The sequence below is a fragment of the Clavelina lepadiformis genome, chromosome 3, assembly GCF_947623445.1.
Source record: "Clavelina lepadiformis chromosome 3, kaClaLepa1.1, whole genome shotgun sequence".
NCBI lineage: Eukaryota > Metazoa > Chordata > Ascidiacea > Aplousobranchia > Clavelinidae > Clavelina > Clavelina lepadiformis.
The window spans coordinates 8,930,287-8,954,223 of NC_135242.1; the positions used below are offsets into that span (position 1 = coordinate 8,930,287).

Sequence of the window (23,937 nt, forward strand, 5' to 3'; positions counted from 1 at the left end):
CGGTACTTTTTCAAAAAGTACCGACGATAGTAATTCGATAATATAGTACCGCAGTACTGCCCACCTATGCCTAAATGACTCGACTTACGTCATGACAGATAGGCTATAACGGAAAAAGATTGCCTAGAGCTTCAGATAACAAAAACGGATATTTCTCTACAAAAACTACACCTCCTTGCAGGCTATAACAACTATCAACCAGAATATTTTGTAGACAGCCATGACGTTAGGTTATCAAACAGTTCAATCCTACGCATAACATGTCCTGGCGAGAAAAGTTAAGTTAAACGCATTGACTTTACTTGAATCGATTCACAACTCAAATTGACTCGAGTCAGAAAACATTACTTGGTTACTTACAACCCTGAGCAAGACATGGGCATAAGCGACTTTTTCCTTAACTTACGGTAGTCCTGTATCTTTTTTGCAATGAGCGTAATTCTAAAGCTGGCGCCAAGATATTTTAGCCTGACGCCATGCTGCGTTTTATACATGTGTGCTATCATTATGCAAGACAGGTTTTAATATTTTCAATCTGAGGTTATAAAAGTAGATGTGAATTATTATGAATTATGTTAACTTAGAGTAATTTTATTTATTTAAAAAATAATAGCTTTTTTGAGAAATTCTCATCTCAAATCACGTGACATGATCTTATTGCAGGTATGTAACGTCCGTAAGCCATTACTCGTTTTCAATTGCAATCATTATAGGGATCTCCCCTCATAAGAAACGTTACATTTTTGTACACTTTCCACCTACAGTCGTATGGCGATGCTTGTCTTCAAATACTGTAATAAATTTATCTTGACTCTGTGTTCAGCATTTAATGAAAGTTTTTTGAAGCACTTGCAATAATGTAGCTCGTTCTTTGGGTTTAGTGGCCATGCTAGGCCTAGTTGTTATCAGAAAATTTTTAGCCTCATGAGTATTTTCATGGACGTTTTAAGCCTTTTTGGCTTTGTCATTCAAAACTAGTAGTGATTTTCGTTCCTACCGCGAGAATGACTTGATTGATTGTACTTGATTGTACATATATATTGGTGCTTTGGTGGCAAGTTTACAAAAAATAGGCCAACATTGCTTATTTTATTTACTTACAACTTGATGTTCTAATATGGATTTAATTGCTGAGGTCCCACTTGGCTCGGTTACAGCTCACAGGCATGCATAGTTATCACACCTGTTGGTTTAAATGGCTTCACTATCTATCAGGCTTTTATCGTTGTCTTTAGGTTTATTTTTAAAATTGATAAACAGTATATGGATGTTGGGTTTTGTGGCCACTTTAATCATTACTCATGTTTATGAGTCAACTTACAAATCTTGCAGGTTTTAAGCCTTTGAGACTTTGCTGGTTTGTCTAGCTTGTTGTTTGTATGTACATTTATTTTTAGCTATATTGGAGAGCATTTTATTTTTTGCCACCACGTAAGCAATATTTTGTATATATGTTTGAAATTAATATAATAATTTGAATTATTTGGATAAGGACATCCCTAGGTGCAAGGTATTTTTTAAACTTTTCAAGCATTCTATAAAATTGTGTTTTTTTGTATTGCTTTGAAGTATGAAGAGGCACATACAGCATGACATAAAGAATGAGATTGGTAGATATGAGGCACTAGTGCAAGATCTTCAGCTGGAAGGTATGATAAGTATTCGGACTGCTTTGATTCCACTGTTACAATGTTAAGATTTGATTTTTGATGGAGCTTCTGGTAGATAGAAGTATAGAACTGAACCTTTTGAAAATTATAGGCCTACTTGTGTGTGTTTGGTGAACTGTGTTGTGTTACTTCTTTTCAAATGCATTTATTTGGTGTTATGTTGTGTTTATGTTACAGTCACTTTTGTCAAAATGTAAAATATTGACCATGAACTAACACAACAGTGTTTTCAAAGCCACATTTTTTTTTCACTTCATACTGCTAAGTTTGTAATAGTGCATGGAATCTATTTAGTCAATACTTTCTTTCACATTGCAAAAGGATAGCTCGCTGCATTCATCCTCCACCCACGCTTGGAAACTCAGCAGTCTGGTGCCCACTTACTTTGCCATTTGTAATGAACAAACATATAATTTGTATGATTTAAACTAAAAACTCTTTCTGCAAGATCTTTTTCTATTGTCTAAATCCATCTCTGTGATCATTTATATCATTCATGCAAAGTTTAATTTCAATGTTACTTTACAGTACCTGAACCAACACTTAATACACCTGATTACAATCAAATGTGGTCAGACAGAATGGTACGAAACATGCAACTTATATCAAACGTTTCCCCAAGCTTTGTCAGCACACAAAACAGTGAAGTGAGTAACCTGAGCATAACTATCTCAAGTTGTTGTTTGTAATATAGAACTGTCCCAGACCGAAAAGTTTGCAATTAGTGCCTGAGGCTTATTTATGTTGGAAAACATTGAAAAATGGAAAATATAAAACATTGGCCTGTGCCGCAGAATATACATACAAATGGTTTGAATAGGTTTGGCCCATAGGTGTGAATAAAGTTGAATCTGAGGTTAGAAGAACCATATTTCTTTCTGGATGCTGAATTATGTATGTAACGATTGAAAGAATGAAACCATTTGTTCTTGACACAATAGGTACGTATATGCTAATATTTCATTTCTTATAGTCAATTAAGTCACAAGAAGAAAAAGCTGCCATTTGCATTCAAAAATATTATCGTGGATATTTAGGACGAAGAATATACTTGAAACATCTGCAAGAGCAATTTGTGAAGGTATATGGTTTGGTTCTTTATCTATAATAAAACTTTATCTATAATAATGTATATATGAATAAAACCGTTGTTGTAGGTAGTGTTTGTGCACACAAATGACAAATATTAATCAATACAATGAGCATGTATTGTAGGAAGAAGAAGCAAGGAAACTTATTCAAATAAAACAAGTAGAGGAAGCTGAATTACTTATAGAGAAGTAACGTTGTTGAACATTAGTTTGCTATGTTAATGTAATTTCCTGTAAGTGTGAGATTGATAATAATTAAATAGCTGTAAAAATGGTCAACGTTGTAAGTATAATTGCTCAATTTTACAGCTCATTATTGTAGTGGCCAAAGTGCTGGCATTATGTGCCACTATGTGAGTTCGACACTAGGCGTGACTATTGCTATTATTACCTATCCTATTATTATTATGCTATTATTATCCTTCTAAAATTCATTAACGGAACTTGCTCGTATTCATTGGTCCTAGTAAACAGGACATTTGGGCAAAGCTCCAAGAAAATTAAAGAAAAAACCATTAACAAGTTATATCTATTAGACAATGTGCACAGACAGGCTTGGTAATCTAGTGATGAAAACGGCTCTAAATGATTTGGACACATGCTAAGTCACTGACAATGCAAGTACAAGTCAATTTGAATATACTCGAAGTCAAGTTCAAGTCATTATACATACCAAGTCACGAAAAAGTTAATTTTTTATACATTCCCTTTTATTTTACGTTGGTACAAGTGGAATAAATAATAAACCCTTACCCGTTCTATGATGACGAGAGTTAATTTGGATGGTGATTTGAGTAAAATCAACTGAACATTTCGTGCTACTACAAGTCAAATCTTTTAAAGACATGGTCACAATTGAAGTCATCTTTGATCATACCACACATGTGCGTTGGTGGAAAAGCAGGTTACGTTTTCATAAATTTTCAAAAAAACTAACACACATCATCTTCAGAGACAATATTTCCAGTCAAATATAAATGATAGATAAGACTCACAAGCATTTTGGTACCAGAATTGTGGACACGCGCGAATACAAAAAGCATACAACAAATTCGCCATTAAAAAAACACATGGAAACATGTAAAGGTGCAAAGAAAACCATATTAATCTCTAAGCTATTTTAAAACTCAGACTCCATAATACACTACCTTATCACGTCCACTGTTGGGCAATTTATCTCCTTGACATCTTCATTGTTTGTCTTCAATATCTCAAAACTTTTAACAACAACGCTGCAGACTCACGTTTATCATTATTATTTTTTTGTCTATTGTACGCTGATAGTCTATTTATTTATTTTATTACTTTTTTATTCTAGCTTTGTCGTACAACATTGCGTATATTTAAATGCCAAAATCAATTGTTTTTATTCATTCTCGCTTTGATAAAAAGTAATATGTTTTCGAAACATGTTATTTTTTTAATTAACAGATACCTGCTTTTATGGCCTTTTTGCACACAGAATATATAAATTTTTATACGAATGATGATTCTGTATAAATAAATATGAATACTAAAAGATATAATACATATATGTTATCCAGAAATTATAAATATATATTATGTAAATGTTTTAAAAATAGAAGTTAAACCCCGGTTGATAAACTTAACTTTTAACTACCGCTATTTCACTCCCGACTGCGCAAATTATTACCGTTGTTTAAACTGGGTGCTATCAGGGATAATGAATCATTAAATAGAGCCGATATGTTGTTTTCATTGGAAATCCATATATTTGCATGTAGTACACCGGTATATTTCTTTTACAATTTTAGGTAATTATAGGCATATGCTGAAACTTTAGCTTAATTGAATACATGCGCAATCAAAAAGATCTGAAATTTGAAAAAACTCAAGTTAGCTACACCAGCATTGACTATATTCCCATTGTTCTTTGCAGCAAATATTAACAAATCATTTTCTTTGCTCCAATGTTTCACAAAATTGTTTTAACCTGAAAAATTATTATTTTTAGCCACCAGCTGGAAGTGGACATTTCCGATGAGAGCATTGCATTAAAAAACCGAAAACTTCGCATGCAGTACTATGTAACCATGTAAGTGTATCAATTGCGTTTGCACTCCATATGCAGTTAAGGCGTTTGATATTATCTAAAATTAGATGTTTATTCTAAAATAATATTTCGTTAGTAACTTACTTATATCTCAAGTCTCAACGGCGTCGCCATTTCGTTTTCAACTTGTCCTTATCTAACATTTATTTTCTTGGTATGACAAGCTCTACTTACTGCATGTGCTTTCAGAATGTTTTTCTCGTGTTAGGTATGCAATGTACACCACTCGGTTATCAAATTTTATCATATCTAAAACTTTTATACAACAACCTTGTTCAATTAATAGAATTCAAAGGGCTTGGAGAAGATATCACGAAGCTCAGCTGTCTGGCAAGCAGAACGTACAGCTATGACCATTCTCTGCAGTTACACTCCATTTGTCTTCATGTTCATTACTCACTGCTTGCTGTTGTAACATGAGTTAGAGCAACAATGGTTGGTCCTCCTTGTATATAAGCATCAGTTTTTAATGCCGTGAATTGTGCAATACATACTTTTATTTACTGTATTTGAAATTCAATGCTTAATTTCAAACACAGAAGATATTCTACTGTTTAAAATATGTACATTCATCACCTTAAATGTTAATAGCGTGATTGGCAAGAGAGGCAGTGCCCTAGTAGACCATGCAATTGAAATTCATTCCACCTGAATTTTTTTTAATATTCTGTATATATCTATTATAAAAAACACGAAATTTTTATACTTTAATTTTACACTGTAGTTTGTATGGTATAGTTTTTAAAGCACTGTTTATGATTTTGCACCCAATTTGCTCTGTATTTTATCGTTGTTTTGAATTTTGAGTTACAAGTTATATACAAGCTGTACAAGTTGTTTTTATTTTCTCCATAAAATCATGTGGGCAACTTACAATTGGTTCTACTGTGTCATCAACAGTTCCACCTTCGGGCAAAGCTTACTGCATGTTACATTGCGCAGTAGTAACCAGCGAAATCGATCACGTGAAAAGGGAGGATTGCAAACATTACATCGGTATATATACGGCACATCAGTTCTAGCGAGGTAATTTATCTGAACGTCATTAAGGAGAATTCAAGTCCGGTCAACAATTGAATCGAAAAATCCCAAAATAAAATTTCAGCATTTCGAAAACAACTCATGACTCGTAACGTAACCGTCACAGTTTCATCTATGTACTCGATCCTACTAAAAATTGTGCAGTTAGTGCAGTTAAAATAAAAACTAAAGTCACAAGTCTACGCCGTACGTTTACCCTCAAATGCTGTGATGCGCTGGTTAGGGCTATGTCACTTGACTGAATAACTGTGCATAACAACTAATCAGCACGCGGCACTTAATGCAATAAATCTTATAAGACAAAAATTTATAAAGTTTGAAAGCGAGTTCGTGGCAGCCTATTTTTATCAACTTAAATGGTTAAATACCATAAAGTTGCAAACAAAGCAATTAGAGCAGGAAATATATAATTTATTAAAGATGCACGAGAACAAACATGTACGAAAAATGAAGTGTAAATGCAGAGAATGATCATAGCTGTTTGTTCCGTTTGTCAGACACCTGAGCTTCGTAATATCTTCTCCAAGATTCACGAAGCATTTTTTATTAAGCAATTGAATCCAACCCTTCACAAACAAGCCTATGAAAATTGTTCATCATTTTTATTTAAGGTTTATAACTCTGCGTATTCCACGCCCGTATTTACTTGCGTTTCACTATTTCCACCGTTATCCGATTAGTCATTGCTATTTTTCGCACCTTGCCTCTCGCAATGTCTGCTATCACCACAACGTGTTATTTTGAACAATGCGTTTGCACCTATTAATTATCGTTTACTGTATGGTCTTGTCTGTTTTCCCAATTTCACCTACTTTTTCCTTACAGCTACTTCCGTACGGAGTCGCTATAAATATTTACACAACTTTGATTTTAACATTTACATCTATTTCTTACACTGTTGAAGGACATATGTTCATGTCCGAAACATGTTAGTTCTCGTACATTGTAAAAATTATATCTGATATGTAAAAAGGTAATAAATTATATGTTTCCTGCGCTAATTACTTTCTTTGCAAATTTATGGTATTTATAGTCGACTTTTACTCTTACTACGTTATATTAAATGGTTAAATTCTTTATGGATGGAAAACGACGAGGTGTATAAAATTATCAAGACAGTGTAAACTTTCTTCTTAGATTTTCCAGTTTAAATCCAAAAAAACTGAGTTTTGCGCAGATAGGTTACCCGTTGTAGCCTACCTGGAAAAATATGTTTTAGTTGTAGCATATAATTAACACCGTACTCGCACTAATACTACAACATATGTCTGATAAAATTATAGCAGTTGCCTCTGTCCAACCCAGATAGAAAATCAACTTATGAAATTCTTATCATCATAGAGTTAGTTCTGCGTGTAACTGTTGGTTTAAAAATGAAAAGAATTTCCCTTCAATTTTCAAAAACTTCTGATGAAAACGACAATACAGTAATCGTTTAAATTTTCCCAATTAAGTTAGGTTCTTTAAACTGTTTTTAGAGAGATGCAATATCTTTTATAGAGTTACTGCTGTTATACTTATTAAAGTAGAGACCGTCAAAATAGTAACTTTACGACATCAATAAAATATTGCTACAGCCGAAAGTAGAGGTAGTGCAAAATTTGAGATAAAAAATAATATTTGTTTGTTAAAATTACCACAGCTTGATGTTTTAATCACATCTTTTAACGATCTCAAGATGTATTACAGTCAATGGAAGAAAAACGTTATTACTTTGTTAAGGTTATATCATTGTTAAAATCTGTTTGACTTTATTAAACCTGTTTAAAATACGTATCAGGTTTTCTTTTGTCATACCATGACCGTGGCTATATCGGAAAAGGCGCATATGTCGAAACGAAAAATAAAAAAGATCAACAACTGCTAAAATTAGTATTAAGAATTAATTAACATGTATATTTGAAAACCAACTTGTTACAATTTTGAAATTATCACGTGAAAAGTATTGAGTACCGGGACCGACTGAAATTTCTTGAAAGAAGTAATTCGGTATAGAGATTTGGTACTATTTTTCAAAAGTACCGATGATACTGGTAACCGGTACTGCAAAAGTACCGCGGTACAGTAATTCGGTACTATAGTACCGCCCCATATGTTGCTGACCATAGGTGTACCGGTGGACCAAGATTTAAATTATACATTAGTATGGTGTGTATCGTATCATGACTTGAGGAAGGGGCATGATTGATAGCTAGTAAATTAGTCATTGGTCCAAATTTAAACCTACAAATGAAAGTTGTTGAACAAACAGCGTATTGTATCGTAAATACTCCTCACAAATGTATTGCATGAGATAGGCTACGATTTATGATCATAAAACCGACCACGAGTTTCACTTTGTTGTACCATAGACTCACATTGCACAAGTTTACTGCAGTTGCCGCCTGAGAAAAAAATTCTCTATCCGGTATCTCGGTATTAATGCTACAGACTGTAAGCGCATGATGCAGTGCGACAATCGTTGTTATTTTCATGCAATAGTTGATATCCCGTTGTGGTCTTATTGCGAGTTATAGTATTTAATAATGTCGTCTAATGTCTAGATCAGTGTTTCCAAGCGGGGTGCCGCGAGATTTCAGCCTAAAAGATTTGCAGCGTAATCATATAATCACAAATAATTATGTTTTGTTTCAGCAAAAAAAGATTGTGAACAACTGGTCTAGACTATAGAGTCTAGAATATAATCTTTTGCATGCCACATAAACTTACGATCCTCTTAGTTGAAAAATTCTATGGATGTATTGTCTTGGCATTTTATTGTTATTCAACGCTACAGACTACAGTCAGAGTCAGTATCAGCCAAGCCTTAAAGACTTACGTTATTACTTCCTACATTTTTATCTCTCCACAGTGCTAGTGGAGCAGTAATTTTTGTCATGAGAATTCGTATGTACTCAAGTTGTTTATTCCAACTTAAATCATTCTATAGTACTGTTAAGCGTTGTTTGGCGAAATCACGGCAAATCAGTTTTGCAGAAGCGTTTGCCGAACCTCTGCACAGACATAAAGAAACGCATATGGTCACGCACACTATAGATAGAGTACAACTAAGTTATTTGTATAAATTTTTTTAGAAATAAAGCCTTGTCAGTTAGCCATTCAGCAATTATCATACTTAAAACGTCATGTTGCACGTTTATTTGGATATACTTATTACGTACAGGTTCATGGGCAATCAACAGAGGGAGTTTTCTGTACTGTTTTGCCTTGCGACAAATTTCAGTCTTTTAGTGTAAAATCTATAATATAGGTAAGTATATCAGAAACCAAAACTGTGTGGCAAAGGTGGTTTGGAAATAATAGTATACAAATATATCGATTAAAGAAGTGTTGTAATGCAAAATGTAAGGATAAGTGCCCGCGAAAGACGCATAACGTGATTTTTTCGGCATTCGATAACAGGATGCACTGGCTGATAATAATTGCATCATTAGCTCTTTAAGGCCATCAAATGATGATGGATCTGTCCTGAAAGTTTGGTAACAAGAAGCAAAAAAGATCCACTCCTATACTCAGTCTAATTTGGCCAACATATAAGTTCTGGACTACAGCACGTGGATTTTCGTATTTTGAATCTTTGCACTGGGAAATAACCAGTGTCATAATTGTGCTATTATTCAGTGGTGCGCAATTTATGGTGCTCCGCAACCATTCTTACTTGTGTATCGTGCGTATGAGTGATATTACCCCATAACATTTTCAAACATTCTCACACGCTGTTCAAACTTGTGACAAGTCCATAGTCCAACCTGCTGACTTGGTACTGTCTTATTTACTTAGCGCAGTATGTTTTTCCTGTAATCTTTTCACTTTTACAATTAACTATTAATGACATGTTATATAATATATAGGTTCCGCGTAACAGATTTTAACAAACAAACAAGTGAGGAAACTGCATTGTAATTATAGAATATAGACGAACCCACAGTAGTCTATATATGTATAATCGACTAGTAGCCTATATAACCGATTTAAAATGTAAAATCCATGCTAATGATATGGCAAAAGTGCATGTAATTTCCTATCTGGTACGGTGAAGTAGTTTTAGCTAAGGGGAAATTTGTGTGATTACCCCAGAGGTAATATTTCAATAAAATGCCATTTAGGTTGACAGTAAAGTGTCTTATTTAGCAAATCAAAAAAGAATTAGAATGTTGGCAGGCTATGATCGTAATTTGGGTGAGTTATATTCATTTCAGTCTAATTGGACGACGCTGGAGTTGATATTACTTTTCAGAAATATTTCGTCCACATATGGCTTACAGTTAACACTTGCATGTTACATATATGCTAATAATTAACAGCAAATTTCATGCGGTTGCCTCACATTGAAACGTAAGACGGTTGCCATGAAAGAGGGCAACTGCGCAAGTGCTACCATAAGCTCACCGCGTACTCACAGTACAGTATATAGATTATATAAATCAAGCTGCCTCTGCTGCAGACTGGTTTGCAAAGTCTGTTGATATCAAATGAAAGACAACCTGCTGACGCTATAAAAAGTGGGCCGTGAAGAAATTGTGCCAGCAGCTCAGTGGTGCGTTTTTACGCGTGAGGACGATGTGAAATCTATTAAATGAAGTCAAAGGAAGCAATATGCCTCCGTAAAATGACTTTCGCATTAGCAAATAAAAATAAGTCAATATACCAGTTAGAATGTTAGTACAATTAGAATCATAGGGTATCTAAATATCTGGATTCGGGATAAGAATGGGGCAAAGCGTGTCTTTTTCTAGTTGGGCTAACCATGCTAACGGCGAATTATCGCTGTTTACTGTATGCTGTATAGCCTTTGATTTATGATACGCAAAGCAACAAGTCAGTACAGCTAAAAAGGACGTAGATTATTTAGATATTAAATTATAGGCTTAACAGCATGGCGAAGATTGCAGAACACGTGCTGTTCTGTTGTCCGTATGTAGCCTAGTTAAGTTACAGCATAATAATTACCAGATTAGCGAAAACGTTCATAAAACTATCTATACCATATATGTTTTAAAATTACCCTTCTAAAACAGGAACAAAGAACATTAGTGAATAGCTTTTCATGAACTTTGATCTTATTCCTGTTTACGTAACCAGGCAAGTAAAGCACCCTTGATATGAACACGAGTACGACAAAATTAACATGAAACTATATACCATTCGGACGAAACTAATACTTGAAAGCATCTACCCCAACTGGGCTTCGTCATCTGCTTTGGCTTAAGTTTTGTTTACTTGGCTTCGTATCTTGTAAACAACGTTACAGCAAATAACAAGTACTTTCTTCAGTTTACGGTTTTACCTATTACGGTATTGGTATAGGACTATAGGGCATAGGCTAAAGTCTGCAGTCTGTTTAAAATGTTTTAGTCAACAATAACTGCATAAGAAATCTGGATGTAAATGTGTGAAATGAAACTGCCACCTGAAATGAGCCAGCCACGTTCCAGTTCTAAGAGGAGATTTTCATATCTAACCAAACTAATTGATGACGGAGACATTCCTTTGGAGGTAAGATGAAGTTACAAAACAATATAGCCAACTAACTATATTACGGTATAGTAACAGAAGATGTATAATAAATTGCATATAGACTCTAGCTTTGTTGACAAGACATTTTAATGTTTGCAGTTTTAACTTTGTCCAGGTTACACATCATTAATCGGATACATATACGAACGCTTCTATTTGCTTTTTGTCTGTTTTTCAATAACGTTTATGCCTATCTATATTTTGACCTTAATTTATGTCCATTTTAACAATGGTGAAAGAGTCACTTTGTTTTAAATTACTTGTACAACTTTTGAACACATTGTTGTAGCGACTTGCATGCCACTACATTTTTGAAAAGTACCACAATCACAAAGTATACGCCCGCTGAGTAAAGTAGGCTATATGATTTGCGAAATCATTTCTTCTGTAGAAGTTAGCTGCATCTTTGTGTGTGGCATTAATGAGTAGCAGCTAGCGAGCCCAACCGCTACCCTGTTCTAGATGAAAATGTTTTGGTCTGTTTCTATTGATCAGAGTGTTCTAGAGTCTAGACAACTGCTGCTGCTTACTACACTAAAGAGTGGTTGTCACTAGATAACAATAAAAACTTCTACACGTGCCGCACAAATCCTTCAGTTCGGCCTCGGGTTGGACATGGTTGATTTAGACCGCAGCCTTGATAACAAAAGGTATAGGTTATAGCTTACAAACATGCCATGCGAAGAATTTATGACTAATTTTATGACAAGAAACTTAAAATTTTGTATAAAGTCGTTATTTTGAAATTGATAAATGCAATATAGGCCTATGCAGCTACAGTTAGTCCTTAATGATTTTTAGGAACTCTGTTTTGTAGCGCTACTATCTGTTAAAAAGCGATTGTAGGAAATTTTTATTGTAATAATTTTCTTCGAAAAACTAAATGCGACAAATTAAGTGATCAAATTTTTAATTAGATTACTTTGTTAGTCTATTTCGTAATAAAGTTATAATTTGCGTTTCATTTTGCTCTGTTGCGACTCCGCCAAAAAGAACTCCCATAAGACTAAGACGTCAAAAATTTCACAAGATAAATATGTTTTAACCTTGTCGCTACAATTTACATAACTTTACATTTCCTATGTTGCGTGCAATTAATTGTGCTGCACCCTACATGATTAACCTATAAGTCTAATGCACTAAGAAAGGGCTTCTGAAGCGTGTAGTCTACATACAGTCGAATCCGCTTAATTCGGACACTTTGGTTCCGCTCACTTTTGGCCGAATTAAGCGGAGAAACGGCTTTGTCCGAATTAAGCGGAACATCAGTTGTTCGTTTCATGGTCATGCATAAAGGCAAAAACGCATTTAAAATACTGTAGTGTTGCGTAATAAATGAATTGCAGCTGCGCTATACTGCAGTAACTGGCACTGATCGCATAAAACGTCTTCGTTTACTTTAGTGAGCAATTTCAATTTTCGTGCTAAACTTCTGTACAATTTTGTCCTACAAGATGGACGCAATTGTACCCAAGTAAAAGCGACTATGAAGCTGGCACGGCGTTATATGAGTTCATTGTCGATTGTTACTGCATGGATCGTCATTGTTTCACCATAATCACTCATAATGCAATTGCATCTTGTCTTAAAACGAACGAAGTACTGTTTATTGTGTCATAACCTAACGATGGAATTGCGAACCTGTGTCCGAATTAAGCGGAGAATTGTCCGAATTAACAGGATTTTTATACGTTCAATTTTTACTTTTGTTCCGTTCCTGAGCATTTTGGCCGAATAAAGCGGTTGTCCGGGTTATCCGGTGTCCGAATTAAGCGGATTCGACTGTATTTTGTAATGTTTAAGCGCCATCACATCATTTATATCAGGGTTTCCCAAACGTTTTCGGCCACGGACTTATGAATCTGTTTTTCTCGGACCCCAGTCTTATGTCGAGTTAAGTTTTTCTGCGCAACCAGCGTGGAAGTATAATACAAAAGATAAAATTAAAAACATTGGATCATGTTCATTAACAAAACTAATGATGAACGATTTCATTTGCGTAAATACTGAGACAGATGAGGTCCGGATTCAACACTGAAATGGTCCGCATTCGGACCGCGGTCCGCCAGTTGAGTAGCCCTGATATAGAATGTTCATAGTATTAGTCAAGCCTAATTGTTAGGTCTGAAAATTAAAAGCTTCCTTACAATAATCAAATTGCAATTCCAAACTTGCGCAAATGAAGAGAAAGCAACCTGCCAATATACCGTAGATCGATTGCCCAGCCCCATGAGCCCTTTTTAGTTACGGGCCTTCCTATCACGTCTTAAAGTATGCAGGTTTTTTTTAGGAAATGCGCAGAGTTGTAATAACTCAAGTCACTTTTGCAAAGACTTGAATTGACTCGAGACCCATTCGATGAAATTGCATATATGACTTGAGTCAGTTGTGTCAAATGACTCGACTTAACTGGAATCACTTCCTCCAAAAGACTTGACTTGCGACTCGAGTTTGATGACTTGGTTACGACTCTGGGAATTTCCATATGGAGTCGAAATTTTCGTCACGCTCAAGATACGAATTGTTACAATATAATGGCAACTTTAGCATTAAATATATACCTAATTATTGGATTAATTTAAATAAAATTAGTATTTTTGTTTTCAGTTAGGAAAGCACTCTTAAATCAAGCAATAAAAATATTTCCTTTTAACAATAATAATAATCGTTCTATTTAGAGACCATGTGTAAAATAGTGTAATATCCTACGAACTAAACGAGTCGTTTTTCATTAGACAAGCTTAACGATATACCACAAGAAAGATCGCTTCGCATATGTGCAAACAAACGTAGTGTAGTGCGAGAACTTAGAAATCGTGATACCAGTTTCATTTCATTATCTGTGCAACCATAGATAACATACGTATATATAAAATATATGTACATAGATGGTATACATAGATTAGTATGTATTAATGGTCTGTGCACCCATAAATAGTTTATATGTATATGTACATAGACACATATATTTTTATATATTATCTACGATGCACTAATTAAAATAAAGCGTTACTTCTAAACCTCACATTTTGAAACCGAGATTTCTATGGACTTACAAGCGTCTCCGTGACAAACAATAAAGAACTAAGAAGCGTATTTTCCCTTTCTTGCTCTTACTAGTCTTAGGTAAAACAGGTCTTTTACCTGAAGGAGTTGGGACATTTGTCATGGTAGTCGGTGAATGTATCTTTCAATCTTCGGGTAGGGTGAAAACCGCTGATAAGACTGATTTCGTTTTGATAGGCTAGTTCTGTCATTGGACGGTTGGCTGTTTGAATTTCTACACGACTTGATAATTCCCCTAATTGACAGATTGACGATGTCGCAATAAAAAAGGAACTTGGTTGCAGCCAACGCCAACTTGCTATATATCTTGTTACATGCACATATTGCTAACTTCAACTATTAGGGCTACCAAATCAAGAGGCTGGTATAAGTACCTATCTTTATTCTGTATCATTTTTATTCTAAATTGTAACCTGTCTAGACCGATAACTTTGCACAGAGCTCTCGGAATATCAGCGTTCTTAAAAATTCTAAGTGCCTACCTTATTCTGTGACAAACTAAAAAATGTGTAGTCTGCAGCATAGCATGTATAGTGATATTTAACCAAGCTGTGTCTTGCTTTGTTTGTTGCTTAGTAATAATGGGATGCATTATAACACTTTTGTCATTTTTTTGTCTTATGTGCATGTCATATGACACATTTTTTGTTTAGCCACTTTGCTGGAAGGTAAATATTTTGGTAAAAATGACACCTATTACGGCTCATATTTAGGCACAGCCTATGTGTCACAATATAATTAAGGATATTATGGGCCTACATCATATATATCTTTTTGTCTTAAATTACGCTTGTGAACAAAATTTTATAACGATAATACTTCAGATGAATGTATTTTATTCAGATGAATCCACTAAATTTTTCAATATGAAGTTATGTGTACAAAGGATAGAACATTTGCATATAGAGCATTTGCTATATAGTGGTGTTTATGCAGCCAGATTTGTCTTGTTTGCTTATTAGTGGAATATCAACTTGGATCTTAAAATCTGGGGATACACGTTGACAATCCTGCCTTTTTTTAACAGTGTGTGCCACATTTGTAATGTAATAAAATCCACCACCTCGTTGTTATTGCCAGATTGATAAGCTTTTGTTAAATTATGATATGCAAACTTTTGCCATTAGACCCCATTTCAACTGAATATTTAGGTTGTTTTGTCTTTAGTGATATCAATTAAAGACAGTTAGTTTGATAGTTCAGCAGGTTCAAACTATAAAATTAGGTGACAAAATGTACAGGCTAATACTATGTGGATACTGTAGTATATACGTTAAAACTTCAAAGTGAATTTTAAACATTCAGTATACTAACCACACCCAAAAATATTACCAAAGATACTGTATGTGCGTTTTAGGCAGTTTTTAATCCAGTTTCAAATTAAACTTGGAATTTTTATGAACCAACACACTTCTATTATATATATATGAATTGTGATATTATAATTTACCAAAGTTATTGGAAAATGGTTGTAAGCTTAGATAACTAAGAGTCTGTTGGGTTAGATTTTGTGGTACCAATGCCAACAAACTGGATTGAAATACAGAAGATATTGTAGACAAAACAGGAATCGTTTTTCATAGAATATATTTGTATTTGAAATTATTATCTATATATACTAACAATTTTGAAATATGTTTGATTTGTAGTATAGCCTATATCATATAATGCTTTTGCAAATTATTTTAGGAACTACACACTTTAAGGATACCAAATAATCAGAAAAATGAAGCCATGGATGTGTATAGACATATGAATTCTACCACCAAGCATTTTGGAAATATGATAAAAAGCAGTGAAAAAACATCAGAGTTTCAGAGTGATGCGTATTTAGAGTACAGAAGGTTAGTAATACTGCTAGTCATATATAGTCATTTCTTGTTTTGATACAAATTAATTTAATTTTTGTCTTCCATTTACATAATTGATAATGTAAAAATAAGACTGACTCATGATTTGTTCCATTTTATTGTGTTCCATGTCAAGAGCATAAATATCAGTAGTAAACATTAGTTTACGTTCAGTAATAATATCCTAAACTTTTATATATAAAAACATGTATGTTTCTCAGGCGGGTGTTTCAACAACTCGCTGCAGAATATGAAAGAGAAAAACGCCAACAAGAGCAAGAAAATGAGGACGAGGATCCAAACTTAAATAATGACGATGACTTGTTACATTCCTCATGCTATCAAAACCAAAATGACGACTTGAAATGCACTGTTGAAACCCAGCCCTCTTGGGATGATTCTGATTTAAAATCAGAGACATACATCACATCACCTGTTCACTCTTATTCAAGCCATACACTGCCATGGCAGAAGAATAGCATCCATAAATCTGACCTTACTTTCGATGATCAGCACCGTAGGTCAACAAATGAGTTAAACTCCAAAGAAACTTCAGTGCCTTTGATGAACTGGGCATCATTTGAAGAACAAATTAAACGAAAATCAGGGCAAGCTGAATCCAATGAATCTATACAAAGTAATACTGATTCTCAGGAGGTTTTTCCTACTGCAAAGCAATGGAAAGGCCACAAAAATTCCTTTCAGGTGACCTTACAATAAGGTTAATTTTATAATTCTGGTAACAGCAACATTCCTGTGTTGCAGTGAAATTTGTATCATGTTATGACAATTTTCATGTACAGTCAATCCCACTTAATAGCGCGTCGGTTTATAGAGCTAAGCATTTTATTAGAGTAGTTTTCACTGATACAGAACAAACGATGATTTTCTTTTTATTAATTCATTGCTTATTAGAGTAACTTGACACCTGTCAAGTTTAGAAGTTAAAGGGTGGCTCTTGCTGTTCTTTGATCGCGTTTATAGCAGCTTGATGTGTAGCGAAATGAGTTTAGTTTGAAGAGGCCTCAAAGAGAGGTCACTGCTGGCGAAGCAAGATCACCCTGTGCATTACGTTGCCAAAAGCAAAGTCAAACAGTCAAAAATTGTCTAATTCGTTTTCCCTAAAACCTGCATAGGGGCAGGATGGTAAAATAAATCAGAATAAAAATGCCCTGATATCGAAACGTTTGTAACTTTTTTTATACATCCATATTCATTTCTCGTTGTATAATAAAAACCGCTTATTAGAGCAGGTTTTGCCATTCCAGGGGTGCTCCATTAAGTGGTGTTTATTGTACAGATTTTCTCGTTAAGGCGTATTATTTAATTTTAATTAATTTAGAATTAAATCTGTGATTGATATTTACTTTAGCTTGTTCAAATTTCTTTAGCTGCGAGTTAATGTTTTACTTTTTCTGATATTCCAACTTAACCATGTTCTGCTATGTTTGCCACCAGGCATAATTTCAATAACAAAAGGTGCTCAGCTGGTGAATTAATTCTTTTAGGAACCAATTCGGTTCAATTCGATTCATAAAAGAATTAATTCACTAGCTGAGTACCTTGTTTTATTAACCATGTTCTGTTGGTTAAAGATAGCTTATAAGCCATCATATCATAAATAATTATATTTATGAATTTCATAAAAGTTAGTAGATACTGATACTGTAATTTTATTTAATAATAATAATAATTAATGTGTATTATTTGTACTGTAGAAAAAAACTGTTTAGATTGTTGCTTAGAAATTAGTCCAAGGTTAAAGTGTGCATAAATGCTGGTATAGATACACATACAAATTTGCATGTAAGTTTTAAAATCTAATTACGACTCTGCATTGGAGAGATTGATATTTTTGGAAATTCATGTAAGGGTAAAATTGTCATGGGCCGTTTACTGAATTATTAATTGCTTACGTAAGGCAGCTTATTCGTGCTGCTCAAATTTTGCTTCTTTTAAAGTTGAAATCATTTCCATAAACTGAAGTAGCGTTTATTGTTGCGCCTTCCAGAAATGTAATAAGCAATTTTTAGTATATCTTTAAAGAATCTTTTTTATTAGTGCCAAGCTTTAAAGCAGCGTTTCTCAAATCATTGGTTGTGACGCAAATTTGAGCCGCCTAGTTTGTACTCTTCGGTTACGGCTTGCGATGATACTGCAGAAGCGGTCATAGCTGCCTTCGCATCTAAATAGGTTGCAGTTACTATTTTGATGTGGCAGGCATTGTGTGAGACGATTTTACAAATAATTTTGTGTCGAAACATGTTTTGGATACGTGCGTCGTATATTTAAGTGAGAGCGGTGACGTGATAACAGTCGAGTAAGATTAGCCTAAAAGTTAAGTGTGAGGGTTGTAGAATCTTTCTATTGAAGACCATCTTAATGATGAGATGCTGCGTATAAGGTTTTCCTGGCTCTGGACGTTTTAAGTAATTGTGTGTGTTAAAAATCAGTTTCCTGCTCAAACCGTTTTAACTTGGGTGTTTCAGGCGAAGCGTGTGGTCACGTTGACCGCAGGAAAGTGAAATAAATTTAATGGGCTCCTTTTGTTCATACTAATTTTTAGAATTTTATATCACTAAATTGTTTGTATTCGATCGCCACTTGAATTCGTGTGTCAGTGGTACGTCAGTTGCTTCGTTGAAACTTTTGTATTTGCACAATCTTCCCGTTCCCTTTTTGCTTCAAAAATCTCTCTTATTCACAGCGATATTTTTGCAAATGTTGCAAGCATTTCGCACAATGAAGTAAGTAGGTCGTTGTTTAGAACAAAACATTTGCATAAGTAGGTTGCCACACGTTCCACAATAAGGGCATCGACATGCATTAAAAATTACGAAGTGACTATTTCACTGCATGTAGAAGGTCACGCAGCCTGTTGTTAAAGATAAGCGGTTCGGTTAGGAGAATGGATATGCAAAACGTTGATATTAGTTACTGAATGTTTGGGGTTGGATTTAAATTAAAAGGTAGATTTAGATGTTATAACATTCACGTTAGGTTAACAAGAAACTGAACGCACAACGCACGCATTTGAAATAACGGCAGCTAAAAACTTATCCTTGCCAAACATTCATGCCAATGTGGTATGTCGCATGAACAGCATTACGTAATTGCTTGTGATCGAGTGAATTAGCTTGTGTATGTAAGGTATGGAGTGAAGTGTTTTCCGCTTGTAATTGTTTCTTCTTGTATATATTTGACTATTTATCACTACGCAGTATATTTCACTATTTATCACTACGCTTTCTGATTCGGTCGATGTCTAGAGACCAGAAAGTTATTAAATAGAAAAATGTGTTCAGTTTTCGTTTAAAACGATCACCCACAAATGTCTGGCCAAGCGGAAACAAGGTTCGTCTTATTTAAACAACTTTCCTATTTGATCATCGTATGTCTGTGATTTGTCTCTTGGTATTTACAGAATCATTTTGGTGTAGGACACGTCCTGAGTTTTCAACTGTAAACTAAAAACTTTGTGGTAACGGTTGTTCCTTTCACCTGAGTCCTGTGCGAGCGTAAATGTCTACTTTTGGTTAAAATGCTGTTTTAACCAAGAGACATGGAGGCAACTGTGATAACTAACGTTAAAGTGAACTTAATACCATTTCGGTAATAGTAATCTTAAGTTATATACTGTATGTAATATAATTTGAAAACTCAGGAAGCAGACAGTGGGTAGCCCTTTGAGTTTGTCTGGGTTGGTAGGTTTTAAATTACATGTCTGGATTCTTTGCCAGAATCTGGATTCCCTAAGATCAATCTTTACCTGTAAAGTTGTAATTGTGTGCTTTTTGAACAAAAATGTGAAAAAGTTTATTAGTATAATTTTAGATTAAGTTCTACAACTCCAAAAATATAAATTCATATGACTCAACTTTTGTTAGAAATAACGGCTGAACAAATTACAGTGATTGATTTCATTTGGTGATTAAACGTTGGGGATTTTGCATGTCAGCAGTGAAACATCTCTTCAAGACTGTATTGTTAGTGTGGATTCCTTATATATAACATGTACTTAACTTATGTTATATCAGCATTAAGATACTTCATCAAGGCCAGGATGGGATGGTCAAGTGGACCATTGCGATTTTTAGCGAATTTTGTATGTGATTAATGTCGCAAATCTCAATATCAGTCCACTTATAGTCTAGTGTTATACTGGTATATGCTGACTTACAAACGTTTTGTTTACTTGTTTCACTAGGATTGCATGGTTTGCATATCTAACCCAAATTTAAAGTTTAACTTACAAACAAACAACTTTTGACCTTTGATTTGTCTCAAGAGTAACAATTGCTCACTGAGGCGGAGAAAGAAGAGTGGTGACCTCCTTTATCAGTAGCTTTTGTTTTTCTCTTTATTGATTTGTGCTACCATTGGATTTCATAAATTGCTTGTAAAACTGGGCCTTCCCTCTCTCCTATCATACTGGGAGGTTGTGCAGCTGATAACTTCTAGGGAATGCCTGGTGGTTGGAAATTGGAATTCAGTTTTTCTTTTTGCGGGCAGCAGGGGAAGGAAGTTTAACGGTGTATACTGATCGATGTTCAAACTGTAGTTTTGCGCAAGGCATTGTTTAGTATGAAGTATGTAAAAATTTGCCTGTTGTATAATTGCAGCATTTATTAAGCAACTGTGTTATTTAATAATGCTTCCAAACATGACTGAAGTTGAGGTTCAACTTACTTCAGCAAATTCAAGGTCAGATTCTAAAAGCTCATTGATTTGGGAATATCAAGATTACCTAACAAACCTGTCTAATGCAACTCTAACTTTGCGGGAACTGTTGATATACTTTCGTCAGATTGATAAACTCAAAAGTAAACAAGTGAAAGTAGAATCAGACAGTGTATTTTCAGAAAGTGAAACTGAGTTTTTAGAGAGTTCACTATTTTTATTTGATAATAATGGGAGTGACAGTACAAGTCTTTCTTGCACATCAAGCACCACATCAAAAGCTTCGGCCTACGGAAGAAAGCAAAAAAATCCCTTGTCACTTAGGGAGGTAGATGATAACTGTGTCATTTTTGTGACTAGTTCAGTAGTTTGATTGATTGAATGAATAATAACAATACTATATACAATGTATTTTTAGTTGGTCATTAGGGCACAAGGTTGCCTTGCCTTCATTACATTTGGCATTTAACCACATTAGTTTAGATACGCCTAGCATGGCTTACCTATATAATATAGCTAACTAAATAAGGTTACTTGTACAGGGTAAAATCAGGCCATTGGCTTAAAAGCAGATTAAAATTTTTCACATTGCATTGATTATTTCACACACACCCTTTACTTTAATAAATTACGATGATGAAATATTCCCTTGGTAATTATAAGTTCATTGTCCATTTAAATTAACCATGCTTAAGTTGCTGACCATTGTCTCAATTCACAGAAACAAAAGATGGAAAGGGAGGCAATTCGTCAAAAGCTTTCAATGGAGAACAATGATCATGAAGAATTTAAGTATGGTGCTGATAAACCATGGTACCAGCCAAGGTTAGTTATATACTTTCCCATACATTCCCTTGGGTAAATACCAGTTAAGGTCATAAAATGCTGTCAATTTACATTCTTGCACAAACAGATTTGAAAGGTCTTATTCAGCGAACAACCAAAGCCTGCAAATATGTTACATCAATGAATCCTGTTCATCAGGAAGTGATGATGAAGTTTCCAAGCTTGAAAAAAGTGACAGCAGCAGAAACAGTTCATTCTCACCTGCATCACCGATGGGATTTGGATCCCCTAGGCTATACGGGAAGCGTTACATGAAGCAACATCGATCGTCGGATGTTTCGTCTCACTCCTCATCAACGTCGTCGTTAACAATGCCCTCACCATCCATGGCAAGCGACAGTACTATTATAAGCCATAACCACCATCAAGGTAAATGTCAATCGTTTCGTTTCATCATTCAATCTTTTTTGTTATTGCTAGAGACAGTATGTTTGATAAAAATAACCATAACTGTGATTTCAGATCTACGAAGTGGACGATCTAAACAAGAAGAATTGGAAATGGAAGCTAGATTTCAACTTGCTCAGGCTCACCAGCGAGCAAAACTTCAAGCAGAAGAAGATCGTCAAAAAAGCCGAACTCAAGACAAATCTTCACTCGCTCATCGCCTAGTACGTGCTTTGCCAAGACCATGGCAATAATTTTTTTGACCGGCTTATTATACTATCGGTAGCATGCACTTTATTCTCCGCTGCTTTTTTTCTTCAACGCTTGGAATTACCGTGGGAATGTAGTATCAAATTTTCTTGCGCAGTCTATACATCTTTGGTGCTCAGTAATGCTGTGGTGGTAAATGTGTCATCATATTTGACAGCTAAGTGTAACCCTGACGGATGACATCAATGCCAAGATGAAGTCCTACTCCCTTTCAAGGCAAGATTGCCAGCGTATGACGTTGGGACAGCTTCAACTTATTCTCAACGACATGCACTCGAAAAAACAAGGTAATATTATATTGGACTTTATGTATAATATAATCATGTTCTAAGCCTGCTAGCTGCTATCTTATAACAAGTGGCCATGACTGAGTTGGTGCAATTGTGCAACACTAACGTTTTGTTCATGTTGTAATTAGGTTTAAACGACAAGTTAATGGGCCTTCTGCTCGCTCGAGATGACCTTCAAACTGAACAAGACGCCAAATTGGTGGATGTTGAAGATGCAAAGGCTGTTATGAACGCCGTAGGACCTGAAACTACAGTTTAACTACTTCAAAATTTTTTGTACTTGTTTTAAATTTTCAAAATCTACTTCCTTAAAATTTGCTAGTTAAAAATAGTTAAATGTTGACTAATTTAAATCGCGTGCAGTTTATTTCCTCGCCATGGATAGTTGGTCTGTGATTACTGTTTCATTTTGCAGCATGTTTTACATTTGGTTTTCACCTCACTACATTTTCCCGTTGAAGATCTGATCATTTGCGACCTAAGCTCTTTATCCCTTGTCTGCGTGCAAACAGTGCACGGTACCTGCGCTTTTCATCCATAGTATAGTTGCTTGTGACAGGCCAGCTCCTTTTTTATTCGAAGCAATCATCGAAGCCACACCATTTTACAGTTTTGTGCCAATGTAGCATTTTGTTACGACCATCACCATGTATGATTTCTTGTAGTATTTTTGCTTATTTTTTACTCATGCTGCATGCACTTTCGTGGTTGTTTTATGAATGATCGCTAAACAATTTTTAGACCTGAACTATGTGCGACGACATACGTAATTGGCCAGAAATGACCTAGTTTTTATCAGTCTCATCATTTCTACTTGCTCTTCGCTTATCCGCCGTTTTATATCTTAATACTTAATACAAGTGTTATACGTCGTGTTGTTTGTCTTACTCCTGTTAATAATTTAGTTGCAAATCCATTCAACGTTGCATTTTCCGATCAATTTACAAGTGCTCCAGATTTGCTATCAAGCATATCGTACAGCATAACAACTAACGCAATATACTATAGGCTACCTGAGGATTTCTTTTAACAAACTCGACTTTGGTAATTTGGATTGGACATTCTTAATCCATTGATGAATTTTTGTCTTGCCTCTAGTTTGCCATTACGAAATAAAATTCTAAGACTTGTGGTATTTTGTTCTTATCAGAGCGC

At 34.8% G+C, this 23,937-nt stretch overlaps 2 protein-coding genes across 3 annotated transcripts; both read left to right on the forward strand.

Annotated features, from left to right (window-relative positions):
• Positions 1-1,023: 1,023 nt before the first annotated feature.
• Positions 1,024-5,672, forward strand: LOC143449751 (uncharacterized). Its single transcript, XM_076950066.1, has 6 exons — positions 1,024-1,649; positions 2,199-2,317; positions 2,644-2,751; positions 2,886-2,950; positions 4,737-4,817; positions 5,122-5,672. The coding sequence occupies exons 1-6, from the start codon at positions 1,571-1,573 to the stop codon at positions 5,186-5,188; spliced, it is 519 nt and encodes a 172-aa protein (XP_076806181.1). The 5' UTR covers positions 1,024-1,570; the 3' UTR covers positions 5,189-5,672.
• A 5,514-nt stretch (positions 5,673-11,186) lies between these two features.
• On the forward strand, positions 11,187-23,914 carry LOC143449742 (uncharacterized). 2 transcript variants are annotated; one of them, XM_076950052.1, is made up of 8 exons: positions 11,187-11,372; positions 16,149-16,303; positions 16,531-17,014; positions 21,711-21,814; positions 21,903-22,204; positions 22,298-22,446; positions 22,650-22,779; positions 22,911-23,914. In XM_076950052.1, exons 1-8 carry the CDS (start codon positions 11,265-11,267, stop codon positions 23,039-23,041), a joined length of 1,563 nt encoding a protein of 520 aa, XP_076806167.1. In that variant the 5' UTR covers positions 11,187-11,264; the 3' UTR covers positions 23,042-23,914. The 2 variants fall into 2 exon arrangements, with proteins under 2 accessions (XP_076806167.1, XP_076806168.1); XM_076950053.1 differs by lacking the exon at positions 11,187-11,372 and adding an exon at positions 14,511-14,594.
• Positions 23,915-23,937: the final 23 nt, after the last annotated feature.